Here is a 24,138-nt window from a genome sequence, read left to right as displayed (position 1 = left end):
CCCATTCATCCCTGTTTATCTCGTTGGAAAGCATTGTTAAACACCTGCAAATTAGATTTCAGAACCTAAGCATCATTTATCTGAGACCTAAAAATAATGCATTGGACCATAAAGTACACGATGCAGTGTTAGCTAAGCAATACTTAACACCTTCATATGAAACAGCCTGATCTGATATTTTAACTGATTGCTAACCTGTTTATTTTGAATTTGGCTCCAAACTAAAAGATCTAACAGCTGATAAAATGAAAAACAAATTCATTTTATATGAATGTACCAAGAATTTCTGTGCTAGAAAAGTAAAACTTCAAGCCTGGAGTCATTCAACAGATATTCATAAAATATCAATATACAGATTATTTCACGTTATTAGTTTAATTACAGATTACTTAACAGATATCTTATAAGGGATGAATGAGAGACAACGAGAAGGAAGTAAACTTGCCAGAGGCTCCAAATAATCTCCTTCAACATTATGAGAAATCTATGGGAGGGAGGTGTTGATAATGCTTTCCATTAGCCAGCTACATGGCTACATAAAACAACATGGTCCAAAAGTAGTGTTTGCCAGAGGGCAGCAGAAGGTTAATTTGATCAGGCAGCATCTGTGGAAAGAGAAATAATGTCAACCGTTCAGGCTGAAGATTCTTCATCGGAACGGTACCAGTGATTCACATTCAACTTGGACATCCGGTGCTGTCTGTGTGGAGATTGCACGTTCTCCCTGTAACCACCTGGGTTTCCTCCGGGTGCTTTGAATTCCTCCCGCTTGAGAAAGATGTGTGACTTGCTCGTTGGCGTGTGGGTGAGTGCAAAAATCTGGCATAGGGTGGGAAATTAATAAGAATGTGGAGAGAATAAAATGGGATTGGCATTGGACTGATAGGATTAGCATAGGTTGGCACAGACTCAATGGGCTGAGGGGCCTGTTTCTGCGCTGTGACTCCATAACTCATTTTGTTTCCAATTTCTAGCATGTGCATTGTTTAACTTTTGGTGAGTTAAATACTTAGAGACTAACACCTCCCTAAAACTATCAAAAAACCATTGCACCTGTGAATCATGCAGACCAGTGAAATCTTTTGATTTATCATTGGCTGGTGCTGCTGTTGCTCTATAAAAGGGGGTGCTTAAGTAATTGGGTTCGCCTTCTCCAAGGCAAGTTGAACCTCTTGCGACTTTGGAGCTTCCCGACATCAGCCTCTACCCGAGACTGCGAGCTCCTTGATGTTGGAATCCGCAGGCTGCGGTTGCAGCATCAAACCCAGGCATGGGATCGCAGGCTCCGATGGTAAGTCCACGGCCCCGTGGTGGGCTCAAAGTCAGTCTCGAGCAAGGCCGCCAGCTCCATGATGTTAGGCCACAGAGTGACCGGAGATACGATCCGGAAAACAATCGCATTCCTGGCAATGTAAGAGATGAAAAAAAAATCCCCCACCCTCTCCCCCACCCCCCACATAAAACAAACCAGAGAACATTAACACAAACTTTTTAATCACACTAAAAATAACATAAAGACGAAAAGACAGACAGACCGTTGGCGAGGCTGCCATCGCTGACGGCGCCATTGGTGGAATAGAATAGAGTAGAATAGAATAGAATAGAATAGATCAGAAGAAGGGTCTCAAACCCAAAGGTCACCTACTCCTTTTCTCCAGAGATGCTGTCTGACCTGCTGAGTTACTCCAGCTTTTTGTGCCTATTTACGATTGGTGTTCCCTGCATTCATTATTGAAGTACCATCAATACCAGGAAGGAGATGGGGAGGGGACAGGTGATGGTGGATTGTTAAGTCTTTACCTAACCTCATCCCTTCTTTTGACAAAGACAAAACACCATCCTATTCCCCCTGGTCCAATCCCTCCATACCTAAGTCCAAGGCACCTCACACGCTCTTCGTCTCTTCAACGATCCCCACTCCCTCATCTTTACCCTGAATGTCCAGTCACTCTATACCTCCATCCCCCACCAGGAAGGTCTTAAAGCCCTCCGTTTCTTTCTCGACCGCGGAACCAGCCAATTTCTGTCTACTAACACTCTCCTCCGCCTAGCAGAGCTGGTCCTTACCCTCAGCAACTTCTCCTTCAACTCCTCCCACTTTCTCCAAAACCAAGGCGTAGCTATGGGCACTCGGTGCTACCTCTTGTACCCATGCAGAACTCACTGACTTCATCAACTTCATGACTAATTTCCATTCTGCACTCAAATTCACTTGGGCCATCACCGACATTTCCCTACCGTTTCTGGATCTCACCAAATATGTTTTAGACTCCACTGCCCTGGGGCAAAACCTCTGAACATTGACTTTATCTATACCCCTCATAACATATATACATGCAGAAGCCTCCACCGCGCCAGGGAAAACAGTCGCAGCCTATCCGGATAGACACAAAATGCTGAAGTAACTCAGCGGATCAGGCAGCATCTATGGAGAAAAGGAATAGGTGACGTTTCGGGTGGGAAGAAGGGTTTCTCCAGAGATGCTGCCTGACCCGCTGAGTTGCTCCAGCAATTTGTGTCTGTCTTCGGTGTAAACCAGCATCTGCAGTTCCTTCCTACACATGTTTTTGCCAGCCTATCCAGAGGCAGGCTGAAGATTTTAACGTGGGTCTTGCGTTTCAGAAATAATATATTTTTAAAAAACCGTTGATTTTTCATTGCAGATTGTGTGAGATGCAATTACTGTTTCTCAATTCGCCCTTTCAATTCCGCACGGTTAGTTAGGGTGCGTGCAAATTGTGAACGGGAGACCCTCTGCTGCGGTGATGAGATTGGATGTCCTGGTCTTGGGTGGTAGACTGCACCTATAACCCGTTGGCCCTCGCCCCTCTGTCCAACCATGATTCTTATTGAGGTCACCCATTCCTTCTCTCCCGAGATGCTGCCTGACCTGCTGAGTTACTCCAGCATTTTGTGAATAAAAACCTTCGATTTGTACCAGCATCTGCAGTTATCTTCTTATAATTCGTTTCAACTCGACACCCGCTTCAGGTTGGAATATGTGTGGATTGCTCCAGCTCTTCCGGGTCAACAATACAGACCTAGGCATCTGCCCCCACCCACCCTTCTTCCAAAAACACACACACACATAGTGCACAGCAGCGGAGCTCAGCAGATCAGAGGCGGCGGTGCATCTGTAGGACGAGTCCAGCCAGGCAAACGCCAATACACACCCATCAGGCGGCTTGTTTGTTTGCAGCGAGCCAGCCAGCCAGCAACATGAAACAGTTCGGCGGCGGCGGCGGCGAAAGCAGCAGCAGCAGTTAGGAGATGGAAGATAAAAAGCCAGCTGGCATCAGGCACATCTCCGACCCTGGGCGCCCGGGAGATGCGGGCAGAGCCGGGGGAGGAGGTGTTGGCACCACTGCCACTGTCCACGCTGTGTCCAAGTGCGAGCTGAGTGGAGCCAAGGCAGAGCAGCCGCAGGATGCCATCCGCCGAGCGTTGGACTTCAAGAGCCAGGGCACCCAGTGCTACAAGGAAAAGAAATTCCGGGAAGCCATCGGCAAGTACCACCGGGCTCTGCTGGAGATGAAGGGCATCCTGGCGGCGGGCGAGTGCGAGTCCTCGTCCTCGTCCTCTGCCGTCCAGGTGCATCCTGCCCCGGGGAGGACAGCGGTGAAACTGAGCGAGGAAGAGAGGAAGGTGGTGGAGAGCAGTGAGATCGAGTGTTACAACAGCCTGGCAGGTGAGTCGCCAGCCTGACCAAGGCGTGATCTGTCCAGCTCCCAGTGTGTGGTTTGATAAGGTGGTGAGGGGGAGAGGGATATATATATATATATATATAAGAAAATAACTGCAGGTGCTGGTACAAATCGAAGGTATTTTATTCACAAAATGTTGGAGTAACTCAGCAGGTCAGGCAGCATCTCGGGAGAGAAGGGATGGGAGAGAAGGAATGAGAGAGTTCACCTTTCTACTTTAAGAAGAGAAGAAGAGGTCAACACCATTCACTGCCCCGTAGCAAGATTGTTTTGGTGTGAAATCACAATCGAGGGCAGTTTGGCGAACGCAAACAGTGTGAGAGAATCTGAACCGAAATGCACATTTTCACGTTTATACCATTACCGTGCCTGTTCATTTGCCAAAGGTAGACACAAAATGCTGGAGTAACTCAGCGGGTCAGGCAGCATCTCTGGAGAAAAGATTCCTTTCTGGAGAAAGATTCCTGACCCGCTGAGAAAAAAAAATCATTTTCTCCAGAGATGCTGCCTGACCCGCTGAGTTACTCCAGCATTTTGTGTCTATCTTGGGTGGAAACCAGCATCTGCAGTTCCTTCCGAAGCTGTTCTTTTGCCTTGTCGATTATCCTCACGGTTTTGTATGTTGACATTTGCCAATGGGATTTGCAGAGATCTCATATTATGGAAGTAGTGAGATCACTCAGTGTAGATTAATGTGACGGTGTAGAGATATCGACCATTAGAAATGATTCACATGGATGTTATTCAGCGAGATATTCCTCATCACGCGAACATCCTTGTCAAATACTGACGAATACGTAATTGTCCATGAAAATTAGCAATTCATCCTTCAAGAGCTAATAAATGATTACAAATGTTTGAATCAAAGGCAAGTTTGAGTTTGGACGGCTTGGCTCAGGATTCAAGTTCTGTCATTCTAAGTTTTTGAAGGGTGCCTGTTACCATGTGGTCAACTGGTGATGTGGCACATGCTGGCAGTTTACAGCACCTGGGGTTATGCCAGACCGCCTACCCATCCATGAAGCATAAAACAAAGGATGTCAAGATCCTTTTAATTTTCCGGCAGGAAGCTGAAAACCTGTGTCCACCCATACAGTCCTTTCATGTCCTGTGGGTACATGCGAGATCCACTGCAATCTTGATGTAGGGATGGTACCAGGCACTCCTTCTGAGCCATCGCGACTCATTGAGTAAAATCTGTACATTTTATGTTATGAATATTTCAAAAGAATATGTTAATGACAGATTCAAACGCCTTTGAAGAAAGAAGAAAACGCCAATAGGTATATTAGATCAAAACAATGGCAGCTTTTAGAGGTAAATGTTTTGGGCACAGTGCTTATGATTCAATATTTATCAAAAATAGATAGTTAGTGAGTGCTTGCATGCAAATTCAAATGATGTCAAGCAGAGATTGTGCATTGATTGGTGTCATGACATATAAATACATTGGAATGGTGCAGTGGCTTCAGTCTGATCACGGGAAACTCTGAAATATCATTGAAAAATATGGCCTCAATTTTCTACAGCAATAATAACAGCTCGACATTAGACTGCTGAGGATGTTAACAGTAGCTTGTAAGTGACCAGCCAGAGTCAGATCTGCTCATCCATCTAACCAAGAAATGGTTGACTTATAAAGTAGGCAGTGCAAGAAGGTTTAGAGCCAGCCTCTGCACTCCAGGGGTTTTCTTCTTCAGGTTTGTACTGATAGCTTGCTTAGAGTACATATTTCATGTAAGGCTTAAGGCATTCTCCACGACTGTGCAATTTGAAGAAAAAGCCTTTTTGCTCTCCAGCATTATGCAAAAGGTATACAAAATTCTGGAGTAACTCAGCGGGACAGGCAGCATCTCTGGAGAGAAGGAATGGGTGACGTTTCGGGTTGAGACCCTTCTTCAGACTGAGTCCTCAGTCTGACAAAGGGTCTCGACCCAAAATGTATCCCGCTGAGTTACTCCAGCATTTTGTGTCCACCTTCGATTTAAACCAGCATCTGCAGTTTTTTTCCCCATGCAAAATGTATGCCCACGTAATCTTGTCGTGCTGTCGAAGGCAAACAGAGAAGTGGATGATGGGCTATGTGGTGAAATGACAATGTCATTAGCTGACACCTACCTGTTGTGACACGCTGAAGATAAAGTGACACTCAGTTGGAAAGAATGTATTGTAGCCACAGTCTGTTCCAAAAGACATCATGAGAAGTTGATGTGCAGGAGAGTTCCAAAATCAGTCTGCATTTTGGTTGGCAATAGAACAACCGTAAAAGAAAATCCAACAGTAATCATTGGACGTAAGTGAAATTATTTTTACATTGTGATGTGATATCTTATTGTGCCCTGAATACTGGTCCACTACGCCAAAGTGCTTGTTGCCAGTATTTAGCTGACTCATGTACAGTCTGTGGAGAAGTACTTCGAATGAAGAAACGCAGATACTTGTAATTTATCGAGGTAATTTAAAATGGCACTGGTGGATTCTTGTACATTTTAAACTGACTTCTTAATTTTAGGACAGGCCAGCCTAGATTGATAGATTCTTGATTTGTATGGGTGTCAAAGGTTATTAGGAGAAGGCAGAAGAATGGGATTCAGAGGGGAGATAGATCAGCCATGATTGCATGGCAGAGTTGACTTGATGGGCCAAATGGCCTACAATCACGTATGACCTTACGAACTTGTGAAGAGATGTATCATGGGTGGCAAAACTAACATTGTAGTGCTAATCAAAATTTGAATAGCAAGAAAGTGAGGACAACTTTGCTGATAGGTTTGGACCTGCTCTGGGCCAATAGAATCACTTCCCATTCCCATACTGACCTTTCTGTCCTGGGCCTCCATTGTCAGAATGAGGCCACATGGAGGCACAGCACATCTTTTTTTTGCGTGGGCTGCTTACAACCCAACAGTATGTATCTTGATTTCTCTAACTTCAAGTAATTTCTGCCTAGTTGTCCTGCCAGTTCCACTGTTCGCATACATATGTCCCTTCGTTATCACCTCTTCCACAGCCAACAATGGACCATTGGGGCTCCACGTTTCCTTGATCATTGGTGCGGGCTCTGATTTGTTCTGAACCTTTTCATCGCTCTAGTTTCCCTCTCCCCTGACTCTCAGTCTGAAGAAGGGTTTTGAACCAAAACGTCACCTATTCATTTTCTACAGTGATGCTGCCTGACCCGTTCAGTTACTCCAGCATTCTGCTTCTTTTGTGTCTATCCACTATTTACAATATACCTGAATTGGATATTTGCTTGCGATTATAACTTTGATTGACTCCAGAGGATGCTCCTGGTGTTGTGGAGGCCAAATAGTTCATTTGGGACATCTATTCTGACCTCTGCTGGAAAGTCCAGTCAGTGTGTGATGATCAATGACATATATAATTTACTGCATAATCTATTTCATTGAGAAATGAACTAGGCTTTACAATTAACAATTGATCAGGTAAATTAAAATGTGATCATGCAAACTGAACTGAAATTAGAAACAGGGTGAACTGAATGTCATATCAGCATTCCTGTAGTTGTTGATTTAACCTTGATGAGAACTATCGCCTTTTTAAAATACCTTGCTTCCATTTTATTTGTTCAGAAGCAACGTTTTTATTGAATGTGACCTGATTTCTATTTTCCATGATTCTTAACTCATTTCTCACTTGCACTATGTAAACTCTCCTCATATCCTTAATACATAAATGTCAAATTCAGTTGCAATTCCGCCTGAATATTAATTGCAACACCAGAATTAATTGCAACACCAGTCTACCAGAAATATTGTGATTTTACATCTCCACAGGAGTCTTAATAGGTTGCATAAGCATGTGGTGTTGTGTCAGAGTAGAAAATGGGATTTGTTGAGGAGACGGAAGGACAAAATGCAATCGAGGATTTTCAAATGCTATAACAAAGTTATTACTTGATATTGAAGATAAATACAAAAAGCTGGAGTAAATACAAAAAGCTGGGCGGCACGGTAGCGCAGCGGTAGAGTTGCTGCTTTACAGTGAATGCAGCGCCGGAGACTCAGGTTCGATCCTGACTACGGGTGCTGCACTGTAAGGAGTTTGTACGTTCTCCCCGTGACCTGCGTGGGTTTTCTCCGAGATCTTCGGTTTCCTCCCACACTCCAAAGACGTACAGGTATGTAGGTTAATTGGCTGGGTAAATGTAAAAATTGTCCCTAGTGGGTGTAGGATAGTGTTAATGTGCGGGGATCGCTGGGCGGCACGGACTTGGTGGGCCGAAAAGGCCTGTTTCCGGCTGTATATATATGATATGATATGATGTAACTCAGCGGTTCAGACAGCATCTCTGGAGAAAAGGAATTGGTGAAGTTTCGGGTCGAGACCCTTCTCCAGTCTGAGGAAAGATCTCGACCTGAAATGTCATCTATTTCTTTTCTCCAGAGATGGTATCTGAGCCGTTGAGTTACTCCAGCTTTTTGTGTCTATCTTGGGTTTACACAGAGGATAGACTAGCATCTGCAGTTCCTTCCTCCACATTTCTACTTGATATGATCTGCAAGATTTCACTAGATGGGGCTCTTGTGTCAGAGAGAGCCTCTTTATACAATGTTACAATCACCAAGTAGTTTGCTGTCTTCACAGTTATCAGCAGAGCGAAAGCAGTTGCGGGTATTTCTGCCCTGAGGGTTGGTTTATCAGTGCACCCGTGCCATTAGGCACTCTTGCCATTACAGTGAGTTTTCTCACTGCAATGCAGGCATAGTGACAACCTTGTGGCCATACAGCTGAAAGCACAAATTGTTGTGGATAGCAAAATGACATCAAGGGCTGGCTTTTTCATATCATCTTTGTCGTGCACAGAAAGATTTCCCAAAGCACTTCACAGGAGAATTATCAAATCAAATTTGACACTGAGCTACAGGGAGAAATATTATGTGTAGGAAGGAACTGCAGATGCTGGTTTACACTGAAGATCAACACAAAATGATGGAGTAACTTAGTGGGTCAGGCAGCATCTCTGGAGAGAAGGAATAGGTGACATTTCAGGTTGAGACCCTAATTCAGACCAGTCTGATGAATTCAACAGCTCCATTCTTACATGCTTAACACGTATACTATCACCGAGTGCTTTGCAACAATGCAAGGTTGGTGTCGCAATTAATATTCAGGGGGAATTGCCACTGAATTTAAGATTCATGAATTAAGGACACGCAGCGAGTTTATTAGTTAAACTAATAATTCGCGGCGAGAAAATTAGTTAAGAATCAGGGAAAATAGAAATCAGGTCACATTCAATAAAAATGTTACTCTATGACTCTGTAACATTTTTTTTCACGAATGGAAAGAACTGCTGCTGCTTCACATCAACAATGAAGTCCATAACCCTCGGAGTAGGAAACACCTCAGCCAGTTCTTCAGCCCTTTTAAAATGCTCCAATCCATGGTGTGGAGAGGGATATATGGCTCTAGTTGTCACTTTCTCTTCGCTGCTCTTACATGGCAGCTGTGTGGCTTTTTCTTGGGTCATGGAGAACTGCTTGTAATCTTACTTTCGCTACTGAATTGCCTGTCATTTCTTGGAATCCAGCCTGTTCCATTTAAGAGGGCACCTGTTCCTTGCGCGTCTCATTAATGTTGACGGAGTGCTGATCTTGTTAAGTGGGTAATGTTCCTGTGTTAAGTGTGAACCCTTTGCAGCATATTGAACCAATGTGACAATTTTGAAAGCCTCTGCAGTTTCTTTTTGAAATTCAAAATTCATCCTTTCATCCTTTCTCTAAAGATGTCAGTTTCACCACCGTAAATGATTGCCATTTTAGTAGGCCTGTTTAGAGTGCTGGTGGAGATCCAAGTTATTGACACACTGGAAGATTGTAGGAAAGAAAAGCTACTTAGAGGCTATCATTCTCTTCTGGTGCAGCACTAAGGGTGGAAAACAGCTTCTATTGTGGATGAAAAAGACACACAAAATGCTGGAGTAACTCAGTGGGCCAGGCAGCATGTCTGAGAACAGAATCGGTGATGCTTCAGTTCAAGACCCTTCTTCAGAGTGATTGTGGAGGGGGTGGGGAACTAGAAGAAACTAGAGGAGAGGAGATGCACGACAAAGCATGTCACCTCCCCTTCACCACCAACCCCCCATCTCTCAACAGATCAGCAATAACCTTTTCTTTTGATCAAGTTGTTGTGTATTTCCCTATAAAGGGGGGTGATCAAGACAGCTCCTGAAGTCCACGATGTGAAATGAAACTTCATCTAGAAACAAAAAAGAACAAGTTGCTGGAGGAACTCAACGGGTCAAGTACCATCGAGGAGGCAACAAGATCGTCATTCTACAGGATCTGAACATGAAACATCATCCATCCCTTTGCCTTTGCAGATGCTGCTTGACCTGTTGAGTTCTTCTAGTGGTTTAGTTTTTGCTCTATATTCCAGTCACGTAGGTCTCCCTTCATTCAGAAACAGTACTGCAAGGTGAGACAGGTTAAAGGGGCCAGGTGGCTCAGTTCTGTTCCTATATTCTTGTGTGTTTATAGAATGCATTAAAGACAGTCTTTGCATTGTTCTCTTCTTCACATAGCGTAAACCTCATTGATGTAAGGAATCAGCTGTTCAAAAGCTTTACCTGTGTTCTCCCTCCACTTGCAGCTATAATTTGACAGGTTTTCTTTCAGGAAAAAAAATTATGCAGGTGAGCTACATAGACCAAGATGGTTATTTAATTTTGATCTGAAGATAGATCCTGACCTGGAACGTCACCTATCCATTTCCCCCACAGATGCTGCACGACCTGCTGAGCTAGTCCAGCACGTGGTGCTTGGCACAAGATTCCATCATCTGCAGTTCCTTGTGTCTCCCAAATTTTGATCCCTAGCCAACAAGCCGAATGAGATAATCCCATGAAACTGACATTTACAGTTGGCCACAGAAATGGGGAAGTGGAATTTTGTTTGGGGTGCCTGTTCTTGATCCTTATAAAGCATTGAACAACACAGCACAGGAACAGGCCATTTGGCCCATAATGTTTGTGCTGAACATGTAGCCAGGTGAAACTGATCTCATCTGCCTGTACATGATCCATGTCCCTCTATTCCTTGCACTTCCATGTGTCTGTCTAAAAGCCTCTTAAAGGCCACTATCATATTTGCCTCCACCACACCCCTGGCAAAGCATTCCAGGCCCCCACCACTCACTGTGTAAAAAAAAAAACTGGCTCTGCACATCTCCATTAAAGTGTCCCCCTCTCACCTTATGGCTATGCCTTTTAGTGTTGGACATTTCCACTCGAGGGAAAAAGTTTCTGACTGTCTACGTATGGACTGACCCTGACTGGAAGGTACAAAGGGCTGACACTACTTACCCAGGTTCACAGAGGCATGGCACTAGTCTGATTTACAGGTAGATTGGGGCGGCACGGTAGCGCAGCGGTAGAGTTGCTGCTTTACAGCGAATGCAGCGCCAGAGACTCAGGTTCGATCCTGACTACGGGTGCTGCACTGTAAGGTGTTTGTACGTTCTCCCCGTGACCTGCGTGGGTTTTCTCCGAGATCTTCGGTTTCCTCCCACACTCCAAAGACGTACAGGTATGTAGGTTAATTGGCTGGGTAAATGTAAAAATTGTCCCTAGTGGGTGTAGGATAGTGTTAATGTACGGGGATCACTGGGCGGCACGGACTTGGAGGGCCGAAAAGGCCTGTTTCCGGCTGTAGATATATGATGATGATATGATGATTGGTGCTTTCTAAATGGCAATGGTGACAGGAATTAGTGTAGATGGGGCATATTGGTCAGTTTGGGCAAGTTGCACCAAAGGGCCTGTTTCCATGCTAAGTGACTTGATGAGTAGGGTGTTCAGCCAATGGATATTTCTGGATTCCCACACTCAATTTATTTCGGATTATGATCTAGTGAGAAAAAGATCAGTTATTGATCCATTTATTTGGAGGAAAGGAAAGTTCAAAAGCTAATGGGAAGTGGCAGGAGAAAGAGAGGAACAAGAAGGGGAACTCCGCTGCCCGTCTACTCACACACACCTCGATCCGTGACCATATCACCCCCGTCCTTTATAAACTCCACTGGCTCCCCATCCCCCAGAGAATCCAGTACAAAATCCTCCTCATAACCTACAAAGCCCTCCATAACCTGGCCCCATCCTACCTGACCGACCTCCTCCACAGGCACACTCCCACCTGCACCCTCCGCTCTGCCGCTGCCAATCTCCTATCCCCCCACATCCGGACCAAACTCAGATCCTGGGGGGACAGGGCTTTCTCCATCGCTGCTCCCACCCTATGGAACTCACTACCCCAAACCGTTAGAGACTCCTCCACACTCACCACATTCAAAACATCGCTGAAGTCTCACCTGTTCAGTACTGCCTTCAACCACTGAAGGTCACCTCACCTTCTGTCTCCTTTCTCTGTTCATTTATTTATTTACTTATTTATCTATTTATTCATTTCCCTATGTTCTCAAAATCTCTGTAAAGCGTCTTTGAGTATATGAAAAGCGCTATATAAATAAAATGCATTATTATTATTATTATTAACTAAGCGAGCTCACTTTTGAAAGTGCAACAGGGAATGACTTCTGGAGCCTAGATTGACGGAATTATATGTGAGATGTATATTCAGAGTTGGATAGTGCCAGCCTGGTTCAAACCTTTCTCCAGGCCAGGGTGGTTTGATTGGTATTATTCCATGCATCGTGAAAACACAGTCTGAAGAAGGGTCTCGACCCGAAACGTCATCCATTCCTCTCCAGAGATGCTGCCTTTCCCGCTGAGTTACTCCAACTTTTTGTGTCCATCATTATTTCATGCATCCTCTGTTCTTGATCAGAGACCGTGTGTATACACACCACAACAGGACCTTTCCCTCCACTTAGCTGCAACTGCCTCCGGGTCGAGCATAGAGAAAGTAGTCTGGCTTATGACCCAAGCATATACTACAGTCAAGTTGTTAATGTCGCCTCCTGGAGTTGGATGATTTTTTAGTCATTAAATCTATTTTTTGTTTGTTTAATATTTTGTCTATTGTGTACTGTGTTTACAAACCTTTTGTGCTGCTGCTGCAAGTGAGAATTTTATTGTTCGGTTTCGGTACATATGACATATGAACACTCATGACTCTGATGACAGCCATGCTAGTATACAAAGGGAAACGTTATTCATTGGCAGAACAAATGTTTTGGTTAGACAGATTTTTCGTAGCGCAGTAAGAGCTATCTCTTTTTTGCTTCTGTTCATTTTAGCTAATCGAACCATGACACTCCACTCATGCCACCTCTTTCACTCACTACCTGCCTTTTACACATCAGTCCCCAGGGAATTTTTTAAGCAAAAACTTAAAGCTGTAAATGGCGCTGCGGGAATCAAGTGGAGATATTCGTGATCGGCTGTCAGCTGTGACAAATCACTGACCCTGTTCATTGGTGTCTTGTCAAGAAATGTTGGCAGGGAAGAGCAGGGAGGAAATAAACTCATTAAAGCATTGAGAAGAAGTGTTTGACAGACAAAAGGATTCAGAGAACCATATGGGTAAGTCTGAACAGGAATGTTCTCGCCTGTCAAGCTGATGTGATCTTTGGCACAGAATTTAAAGACTCCCACGTTTTCCTCCCACATTGACAGCTAATTCCCCCCCCCTCCCCCCCCCCCCCCATTTTTAAAGGGGATCTGCTGCCATTCGTAGATGTTTTAAAAAGTAGCAGTGTCACAACGTAAAGCTTGACAGCTTCCAGTTGTGTCTGTTTTGGTCATTTTAAATAAATGCGGATAGCAGAGGTAGGGTCACTTGCAGCGCCAGAGATCCGGGTTCAATCCTGACTATGGGTGCTGTCTGTACGGAGTTTGTACATTCTTCCCGTGACCCCGTGAGTTTTCTCCGAGATTTTCGGTTTCCTCCCACACTTCAAAGACATACAGGTTTGTAGGTTAATTGGCTTGGGTTTGTATACTTGGTATATGTGTGAATTGTCCCTTGTATGTTTAGGATAGTATTAATGTGCAGGGATTGCTGGTCAGTGCGGACTTGGTGGGCTAAAGGGCCTGATTCCGCGCTGTATCTTTAAACTTAACTAAACTAAACCCCTGTAGACATCCCTTGTTGGAGGTCATTGATTTAATAGAAATTTGCCATTCTATCACGACTATGTAGGTTAATTGGCTGGGTAAATGTAAAAATTGTCCCTAGTGTGTGTAGGATAGTGTTAATAGTGTTAGTGTGCGGGGATCACTGGGCGGCGCGGACTTGGTGGGCCGAAAAGGCCTGTTTCCGGCTGTATATATATGATATGATGATATGATATGATATTGCAAATCCATAGCACTTCCCAGCCACTGCAATATTCTGAAGGCTTGGCATTGGTCTAAAGCACCAGGGCAATACATGGCAAGATCCCAGATGCAAAACAGTACACTCACTACAGGAAGGACACGATTGCACTGGAGAAGGTGCAGAAGCGGTTCGTCAGGATGTTGGCTGGGATAGACCTGTTGACACTGAGTAAGATGGATTTGTTTCCCATGCAGCAGAGGGGAATAGCTGAACATCTGAGATTGGAGGAACACAAAATTATGAGAGGGCATAGATTGGGTAGATAATAACAACGTTTTCCTCATGGCAAAGATATCCAAAATTGAGGGGATATCTCTGAGGGTAAATTGAGGGTTAAGGATAGGAGGTGTGGAGGGGATCTGCGGAAGAATGTTTTCACCAAGAGACTGAATTGCACCTTGGGCACACTCCATGAAGTGAAGGCAGTCCCCCCACAAGACTTAAGAAGCACCCAGATGACCACTTGCATTTCCAAAACCTAGAATGCTATGGGCCAAGTGCTGGAAAATAGTGTGCATGGATAATTAATGATCAGTATGACTCGGTGAACCATAAGGCAATGCTCTATGATCCTGCATGAAGAGCACTCAGTCTTAGTTTGGTGAATTGAAAATAAATGTCACTTAGGATACCAGGGACAATTCCTTGAACTCTGCCTAGACAGTGGGATTTCAACATCCAACTAAAGTGGGCAGACCAGGCCTAGCTTGTTTTATGTCCTACTTTGAATAAGTTTTCCTCTTCTCTCCAACGGGAGTACTGTGAGATTCTCTTGGGGGGGCTGCCGAGAAAGATGGGGGTACCCAGCGGGGGGGGGGGGGGGGACCGAGAAAGAGGGGGACCCAGTGCCGGGGTCCGCCTGCTACCACGTGCAGTGGAAGGCAGAAGATAGGACTGATCGCTGAATTTTTGAAGCTTTGTCGGCGCAAGAAACAGAATAACACTTGTGTACTGCCGAGGTGAGGTCTGCTGTATGATTTTGCCAGGTTTTGGGCAAAACAAAGCATTTCACATGTGACAATAAAGTATCGTTGAACCACTGCTCTCCCTCTGTGATTCCTGCTGTTTTTTACTCTATGACCATGTTTTTGACCCAGACTCGAAGTCTGAAGATGGGGCCAGATCCTTTCCATATTCCCCAGGGATGATGCCTGACCTGTGAGTTACTCCAGCATTTTGTGTCATATCATATCATATCATATATATACAGCCGGAAACAGGCCTTTTCGGCCCTCCAAGTCCGTGCCGCCCAGTGATCCCCATACATTAACACTATCCTACACCCACTAGGGACAATTGTTTTTTTTGTTGTTTTTTTTCTTTCTTCATATTTTTGTAAACCACTTTCTGGAGTTCCTTGTTTCCTCGTCCTTTAATCTGAGGGAGTCCAGCAGACAGGTCAAATTAAAACGGAATTTGAGCCGATAGTTCCTCACTGCAACCTCTCGGATAAAATCTCTCTGTGGACAAGGGCCATGGAATCCAAATTGCCTGCATTTATAATGCAGAGTGAGAGCACTTGATCCAATCGCTCCCTCACATAAAATGGAATAACTTATTAAACTCCTTTGTTCTGAATTGATTGAATAGATAGACGTAAAACCCAACGGGTCAGGCAGTCTCTGAAGAAAAGGAATAGGTGACATTTCGGGTCGGAACCCTTCTTCACACTGAAAGGTAGAGGTAGTGGCTGAAGGCGAGAAAAGGCCAGAACAAATCTGGGCCGGCAGCAGATGACCTCAGGAAAGGTGGAGTTCATAATAGCTCATTGTTGGCTGGGGAAGATGTGTTAATGAGAGGGATACAAGGATGCGAACTAGTGGAACTAGTCAGACACTACAATGGGTGAGGTGTGTGTGTGTGGGGGGGGGGGGGGGGGGGGAGAGGAAGTGGAAAGGAATGCAGGAATTACTTGAAATTAGAGAAGTCACAATACCGCTGAGTTGGAAACTGGCCAGTGTAATAAATGTTTGGTGCAGTAAGTGGACATACCTCCAGTTTGCACATTCATGGGGAAGTGCAGCATGGAAATGGGACCTTCAACCCACCAGTACAGGATTACTATAAATGAGTGCCTGCTGACCATCTGGCAAACATTTATTCTAATCCCACACTAATCCCATTTTCTAACCCAAATGACTGGGATGTACCCTGTCCACTTATGAAAAGGTAAGCAGTATATGCATGTTGATCCCATCTGTTACTCACTAATTCTTGCATTTTTTACAGGTATGAGGAGTGGGATCTAAGATGACTTTGTACTCCCCACATTGTCAGTAGACCCCCACCCACCTGGAGTGTATAATTAAGGACCACATTAGCTCGGGACAAGAATTAAGTAGGAGGCATTTCATTTAGTACGATTGCCTCAGGCAATCTTTTTAAAATCCGGTGCGAATGCTTGTGGACCAGCTGGCAGCGCTCATATGTTTTGTTATTGAGACAATTCCCTAGAGACTGTTGGTGAGCAACTGAACCATTTAGCTCAGGTGTCTGAAGTGCTGGTCATGGAACATCTAAAGGATTTGTTTCACACTCTTCTACCAATATAAATGGGTCTGAAGGGCTCCCACCTGAAACGTCACCTATGCGTTTCCTCCAGAGATGCTGCCTGTCCCATCAAGTTACACCAGCATTTTGTGCCTATCTTCCATAAACAGATGAAGTCTCCCAACATCTACCTAAAGTAGTTTTATCACAGAGAGCCAGCTGCAGCAAATTGGAGAGTGATGCTTTTTTTTGTAAGGAGTGTAGTGAGAGAGGCTGGGTACTTAGAGAATGTTTCCGCTAGTGGGAGAGTCTCGGACTAGTGGTCATAGCCTCAGAATTAAAGGACCTTCTTTTAGAAAGGAGATGAGGAGAAATTTCTTTAGTCAGAGGGTAGTGAATCTGTGGAATTCTTTATCACAGAAGGCTGTGGAGGACGTCAGTGGATATTTTTAAGGCAGAGATAGATAGATTCTTGATTCGTACATGTTTCAGAGGTTATGGGGAGAAGGCAAGAGAATGGGGTTAGGAGGGAGAGATAGATCAGCCATGATTGAATGGCGGAGTAGACAATGGGCCGATTGGCCTACTTCTACTCCTATTCCTTGTGACCTTATGGTACGTTAGTCTTCTCTGTGGCCACATTGTAAACTCTCAGAGCACATGAAAGGCTCAGGTCACTTGTTTGTGGCTCACATTTATATTCTCTATGTACATTGGCTCAACGCCCACTGGAAGACATGATATAAGAATCTTTGAGGTTGGGTAGTCATAGAATCATAACCGTTCAGTGTGTGTGCTGTAATGACATGTACGATACAGTCTGAAGGAGGGTCCTGACCCAAAATGTCTCCTATCCTTTTTTCCAGAGATGCTGCCTGACCCGTTGTATTACTCCAGCACTTTGTGTCAATCTATGCTTCTAACTACAGTCTAACACGATGCCTTTGTGAAAGTGTAGAAGCCTTTGTGAACAGATGCCTTGTGAACAGTATTTCTGTTTTAGATTAATTTGGGTGCCGGGTGGATAACTAACTTGAAGATTCTTGGTAGAGTAAGGATGAAGTTTTCTGCAGCAGATACTTCATTGCAGTGACTAGTATGGGACAATGTTGTGACCATTTAGCTGATTGCAGTATAGGAGCAGATAAGTTAATTGACTGGGTAAATGTTAAAAAAAAATTAAAAAAAATTGTTCCTAGTGTGTGTAGGATAGTGTTAATGTGCGGGGATCACTGGGCGGTGCGGACTTGGTGGGCCGAAAAGGCCTGTTTCCGCGCTGTCTATATGAAAAGTCATTAGTCTTCTCCTGAGGTAAATGTAGGAGCGCAGTTTGTTTGAGTATAAAGCATGTGACAGAGGGAAAAAACATTCAGAATTAAGTGCTACAGAACAGTTTGAAATGGAGGCCAAAGACGGCGCTTGCGTTATACTTGTTCATCACCAATCATTAGACAAAATGGAGTGAGAGCGAGAAATTGTGGAGATATTGAGGGGAGTGGTGATAAGTTGGGGTGGAACTAAACTGAAATGTAAAAACAATGAGAACGCTGGAAATGCTCAGCAGATCAGACCAAATGAATATTTTAGGATGGTGACTTTTCATCAAACTGAAAATGGTTTTAACAAGTTTTAATACGTAGGGTAGGACATGGTGAGAAGATGTAGTGGAAAGTGAAAAGAGGAGAGAAGAGACAACAACAGGGATAATGGTGCAAGGTTAAAACAAAAAGCTGGAGTAACTTAGCGGGACAGGCAGCATCTCTGGAGAGAAGGAATGGGTGACGTTTTGGGTTGAGACCCTTCTTCAGACTGGTTAGGACTGGTAAACGATAAGGGAAATGAGAGATATAGATGATGATGTGGAGAGATAAAGAACAATGAATAAAAGATAAGCAAAAAAGTAATGATGATAAAGGAAACAGGCCATTGTTTGTTGTTTGTAGGGTGAAAACGAGAAACTAGTGTGACTTTGGGATAGAGAGAGGGAATGCCAGGGCTACCTGAAGTGAGAGAAATCAATATATTCATACCACTGGGCTGTAAGCTGCCCAAGCGAAATATGAGATGCTGTTTCTCCAATTTCCCTCACCCATTCCCTCTCTCCTAGATGCTGCCTGACCTGCTGAGTTACTCCAGCATTTTGTGATACCTTAGACTTTCACTGTTAATTCTCTGTCTCACTCTGTCTTACTCTCACTCTAACCTCTTTGACCTTGGCCTCCCTCACTGATGCAACAAAGCTCAAAATAAGCTCAAGATACAAGACATCAACTTCCATTCAGGATTTTCACTTCCCTGAGACAGGGAAGTTTAGTCTAGTTTATTGTCGCATGTACCGAGTACAATGATAAACTTTTGTTGCATGCTAACCAGTCAAGGCAAAGACAATACATGATTACAATCGAGCCATTCACAGTGTACAGATACATGATAAAGGGAATAACGATTAGTGCAAGATAACGTGCAGTGAAGTCCAATTAAAGATTGTCCAAGGGTCTCCAATTATGTAGATAGTAGCTCAGGACTACTCTCTAAATCAGGGGCCTCCAAACTTTTCAGCACGAGGGCCACATTATATATTTGGCACATTTTTGCGGGCCACAGGAAAAAATAAAGAAGTGTTAGTTTTATAAATTTAATGAACTCAAAAAAGTTTAGAATAGGTTACGTTAGATTAGATTAGGAAAGATTAAACTAGGTTATGTTAGATTAGGTTAGTTTACGTTAGGTTTATATGGCAACAAATAAATAATATTCCATTTTTAAAAAGAGCTTGAAATATTGGAATATATATACCATAGGTATACAATTATTTATGAAACAGAAAAAATATAGTGACCACCACTGGGGGAGAGAGAGAGAGAGGGGTAGAGAGGGGGGGGGGGGGGGGAGAGTGGGGGGAGGGGGAGAGAGTCGGGGTAGAGGGAGCAGCGGGTGAGAGTGGGCGGGGAGGGGGAGAGTGTCAGAGGATACGGTGAAGGAGCACTGCCACTTGCGGGTGCTGCTCTCTCCTTCTCTCTCTCCTCTCTCTCTCCCTCTCTCCCAGTGCCAGTGAGATTTGTGCCGTTGCTCCACTCTCTTCCCCGGCCCCGTCTCCCCCTAACTTAGCAAAATAAGAACAAACACAAGTGTTGGAGTTGTTGTTCAGATGCCCCGCATCCCCGGGGGGAGCAGTGGGGGCGGCGAGGAGGGAAGTTCACTTGTGTTTGTTCTTATTTCGCTGCGTTAGAGGGAGACGGGGCCGGGGAAGAGAGTGGAGGAGCAGCACAGATCTTGCTGGCTCTAGGAGAGAGAGAGGGAGGGGGAGGGAGCAGCCCCCGCAAGTGGCGGCGCTCCTTCACCGGACCCTCTGACCCCCTCCCCGCGCTCCCGCTCTCACCCGCTGCTCCCTCTACCATGACTCTCTCCCCGGGGTGATTGGCAGCGGCAGCGAGGAGGGAAGTTTCTTTGAGTTTGTTGTTAGCGAGGGGGCGCTGCGATCTCTCGCCTTGTCCCGGCTCTGGGTCGGTGGCAATCCGCTCCCCGGTGAACCTTCACTGGCAGCTTCTACCTCCAGTCCCTGCCGCCTAAGAGCTTGCTGCGGGCCGGATAAAATCTCGTGGCGGGCCGGATGTGGCCCGCGGGCCATAGTTTGGAGATCCCTGCTCTAAATGGTAGGACGGTTCAGTTGCCTGATAACAGCTGGAAATAAATTTATCCCCGAATCGGAAGGTGGATATTTCACACCTATATCTCTTGCCTGAAGGAAGAATGGTGAAGAGGGTTACCGGGCTGTAACTCATCCTTGACTATGATGATGGCCTTGCAGAGGCAGCACGAGGTGTAAATGGAGTCAGTGGTAGGGAAGTTGGTTTGTATGATGGTCTGGGCTGCGTCCACAATTCTCTTCCGTTACTTGGTGCTATCATCCCTTCCTCATTTAATCCCTCCTGCCTGGCATCACATTCACAAACTTCCCCCCTGCTCTAGCTACCCTTCCCCACATATTCCTGTTTTTAAAACCTCCTTATCTCTATTCATCATAGGTTCCACTGGAAGGTCTGTGACCTGAAACATAAATTCTGTTTTCCCCCTCTGCAGATTCTGCCGAGTTTGTTTATTATTTTCTGCAATTTTTCTTCATTCAGATTTCTAGCAGCAAACCATGAATAAAGTGAAGATTCTCAAATTGTGCATTCTGATATTATTGGGTGTTTAAAAAAAACCTAATTGAGACATTGCACTCAATTCTGTCTTCTCTGCCCCTGCGCTGATTATAGTGATCAAGAGAGAGAGAACTATGGCAGATTTTCTTCCTCTTCTGTGGTTTAAGGAGCTGCATCTATATTTAGTCTATTCTGTGTCAGCTAAGACCTGCTCAGTCCTTGCAGGAAAGAGGAGAGCCTGCCTTGCAGAGATATGAAGGCTTAAATGTGTACACCTGGAGGATCTCAGTGCTCAAGAATGCACCTCATCAACAATTTCTGTGGGGCAATTAGGGAGGGGCAGTAAACATTGGGCAGTGACACCCTCTCCCATAAATGATGATTTAACAAAATGTGAAGATAGACACAAAATGCTGGAGTAACTCAGCGGGACAGGCAGCATCTCTGGAGAGAAGGAATGGGTGACGTTTCGGGTCGAGACTCTTCTTCAGACTCACCCATTCCTTCTCTCCAGAGATGCTGCCTGTCCCACTGAGTTACTCCAGCATTAGAAACATAGAAACATAGAAACATAGAAAATAGGTGCAGGAGTAGGCCATTCGGCCCTTCGAGCCTGCACCGCCATTCAATATGATCATGGCTGATCATCCAGCTCAGTAACCTGTACCTGCCTTCTCTCCATACCCCCTGATCCCCTTAGCCACAAGGGCCACATCTAACTCCCTCTTAAATATAGCCAATGAACTGGCCTCAACTACCTTCTGTGGCAGAGAATTCCACAGACTCACCACTCTCTGTGTGAAGAAATGTTTTCTCATCTCGGTCCTAAAAGACTTCCCCCTTATCCTTAAGCTGTGACCCCTGGTTCTGTACTTCCCCAACATCGGGAACAATCTTCCCACATCTAGCCTCTCCAACCCCTTAAGAATTTTATATGTTTCAATAAGATCCCCCCTCAGTCTTCTAATTTCCAGCGAGTATAAGCCGAGTCTATCCAGTCTTTCTTCATATGAAAGTCCTTTTGTGTCTATCTTTTTGTGTCTATCTTCGGTTTAAACCAGCATCTGCAGCTCCTTTGTACACATTTAAAAAATGTGCATCAGTTATCGTCTGATGGATCCCATTTCAATGTTGTTGCTGATACCTGGGATCTTAACGAGGTGTAACTCTGCTTTCATCACGCACTTGTCATTCCATGTATTCGACATTATGTATATACAAGCAAACATGTAAGAGCAAGCAATGTTTTGACTTTTAATAAGACCACTGACTGTATTTCATTATAATGTTATCACCATCACATAACTCTGACTTCTAGCAACTTATCATTTACATATCTCTATTGGATACAAAGAGAGTTTCCCATATACTTGAAGTCATGCGGTGCAGCTAATTAATCCGCTCCAACTGCTTGTAAAATGGGGTTGGCGGTGGAGTGTACAGAATTGCTGAGGGGCGAGAAAAAGGAAGCTTTAGTGAAGGGTGTGAATTGCAAAGATGAGGCTCCTATACCCGCAAAGCCCTCCCTGGTGATTTCTGGTGTTATATGAGCTTATCATGTGACACGGTTGGCATTAGCCGATACAAGATGGTCTGATCCAACCGCCTGCCTGATTTAGAATGGAGATGAGAAAGACAGTGAATGAAGATACCGGAGAGTGAGAGGGTGATTGTCCATATGTTCCCTGCCCAAACCACTCCCTCCAGCTGCAAGCCCTACAAGCTATCTTGGAACTTTGGTTAACCTTTCAAGTCCAGTCTGGGTGACCAGAACAGAACAATTTCAAATGCAATAATTGTTATACATGAATACAGTCCTGGGGAAAAAAACATTGGCCCACCATGCCCATGCTGATCATCAAGTGCCTATCTGTACCAATCCCAAATACCAGCACTTGGTCCATAGCTTTCAGTTTGTTGGCCATTCGAGTGCTCATTGGGATGCTGTTTAAATGTTGTTAGAGTAGCTGCCTCCACCAACCACTCCAGCGGTGCATTCCAAACTGTAATCACCCTCTGGGTGGAAAGGTTATTTCTCGGATCCCCTTACTCTAAACATGCCTCTGTTATGCAGAAATATCTCCTTCTACCTACCCTATCTTTGCATCTATGCAAGTGTGCATTGCCCTGTTAGATGTTACCAAAATGCCACCGACCAGTGGAACTCTACCATCCCAGCAAAACCTGTCAAGGTGTTCTGGAATTTCCATGACCTGCCTTTGCTGTCTTTTCCAGCAAAGCTGCCTTCAGAACTGAGGGAGATTTAAGACTCAAAATAAGTCTAATGTAAATAATTTTAAATGTCAGGATTAAAGAGGGAGAACCATAATAGCACATTACTAAATTATAAATAGCCTTTTAGCAGGTAGTTATGTTTCTAGCAATCTCTTGTTCCAATTCTTTCTGATGACAGATGGTGTTTTTTTTAATAAAACTCTTAACTTAGACCTTCTGTGCCTGTCAGAGCAGAGGAATGCCATAAATAAAACCTCACCTTTGTATTATTTCATTTGGCAAAACTGCATGGTGGCCAAAAAAAGCAGAAGAGGAAAGCGTGGAGATGAAATCTAACCATGTCCATGAAGTGATGCATTTAGGTTCCTGCCTTGCCTTCTCTGTCTTGCCTCCTTGACTGTGTGGATCCCTTCTACGTAAGATGTGCATTTATAGAACACAGACCAGCACATCACAGGAATGAGCTCTGCAGCCATCATGTCTGCAGCAGCCTTGATGTTAACTAATCCCATCTGCCTGCACATGGTTTGTATCCCTCTGTTCCCTGTCTGATCACGTCTATGTCTAAATATTTCCTCGCAGTTACTATTGTGTTTGTCACCTCCAAGTTTAGTCTCATTGTGTGAGCTCGGTTTCACTATGCATGCCTCATCCTTTGTTACGATCCCACCTTGTCTGACTTTCAATTCTCATTCATTTGACATTGTTGACATATTTTGTTTTTAAAATACACCCTGCCACAACATACCGAAGATAGACACAAAATGCTGGAGTAAATAGCGTCTCTGAAGAGAAGGAATGTGACGTTTTGTGTCGAGACCCTTCTTCCTTCTCTCCAGAGATGCTGCCTGACCTGCTGAGTTACTCCAGGATTTTGTATCTATCTTCGGTCTAAACCAGCGTCTGCACACCAGTTCTTTCCTGCACATTCTGCCACAACATACCTTGTACTTGCAGTGTCATTAATACATTCAAATATTCCAAGGCACATTTTCAGCAAAACAAAAGACTCTGAACCATGTGAAATAATTAAGTGGGTGGATCTTAAGGAGCTTCTTTAATGGAGGAGAGATAAACTGAGATTTTTTGAAGGAATAATGGAACTTTGATCATTAGCAGCTCAAGGCATGATCAATAATTTGGATAGGCTGCAGGGCGGGGTGATTGGTGGCAGGCTTTGGACAAGGGGACAGAATTATCTGGTTTTAGATTCTTGGAAGATTTAGAGTGAAGGAAGCTGCAGAAGTAGGGAAGGTTGAG

At 44.5% G+C, this 24,138-nt stretch overlaps 1 protein-coding gene across 1 annotated transcript in view; it reads left to right on the top strand.

The window, feature by feature from the left end:
• Positions 1-3,077: 3,077 nt before the first annotated feature.
• The window catches only part of ttc9 (tetratricopeptide repeat domain 9), a 59,751-nt gene continuing 38,690 nt past the window's right edge, over positions 3,078-24,138 (top strand). The window contains exon 1 of the mRNA XM_078406257.1: positions 3,078-3,688. Coding sequence (XP_078262383.1) covers positions 3,271-3,688 — 418 coding nt within the window. The 5' untranslated portion in view covers positions 3,078-3,270. The remainder of the gene's footprint in view (positions 3,689-24,138) is intronic.

The sequence above is a fragment of the Rhinoraja longicauda genome, chromosome 10, assembly GCF_053455715.1.
Source record: "Rhinoraja longicauda isolate Sanriku21f chromosome 10, sRhiLon1.1, whole genome shotgun sequence".
NCBI lineage: Eukaryota > Metazoa > Chordata > Chondrichthyes > Rajiformes > Arhynchobatidae > Rhinoraja > Rhinoraja longicauda.
Note: the sequence above shows the minus strand (reverse complement) of the source record. Positions and strands in the feature narration are given on the sequence as shown.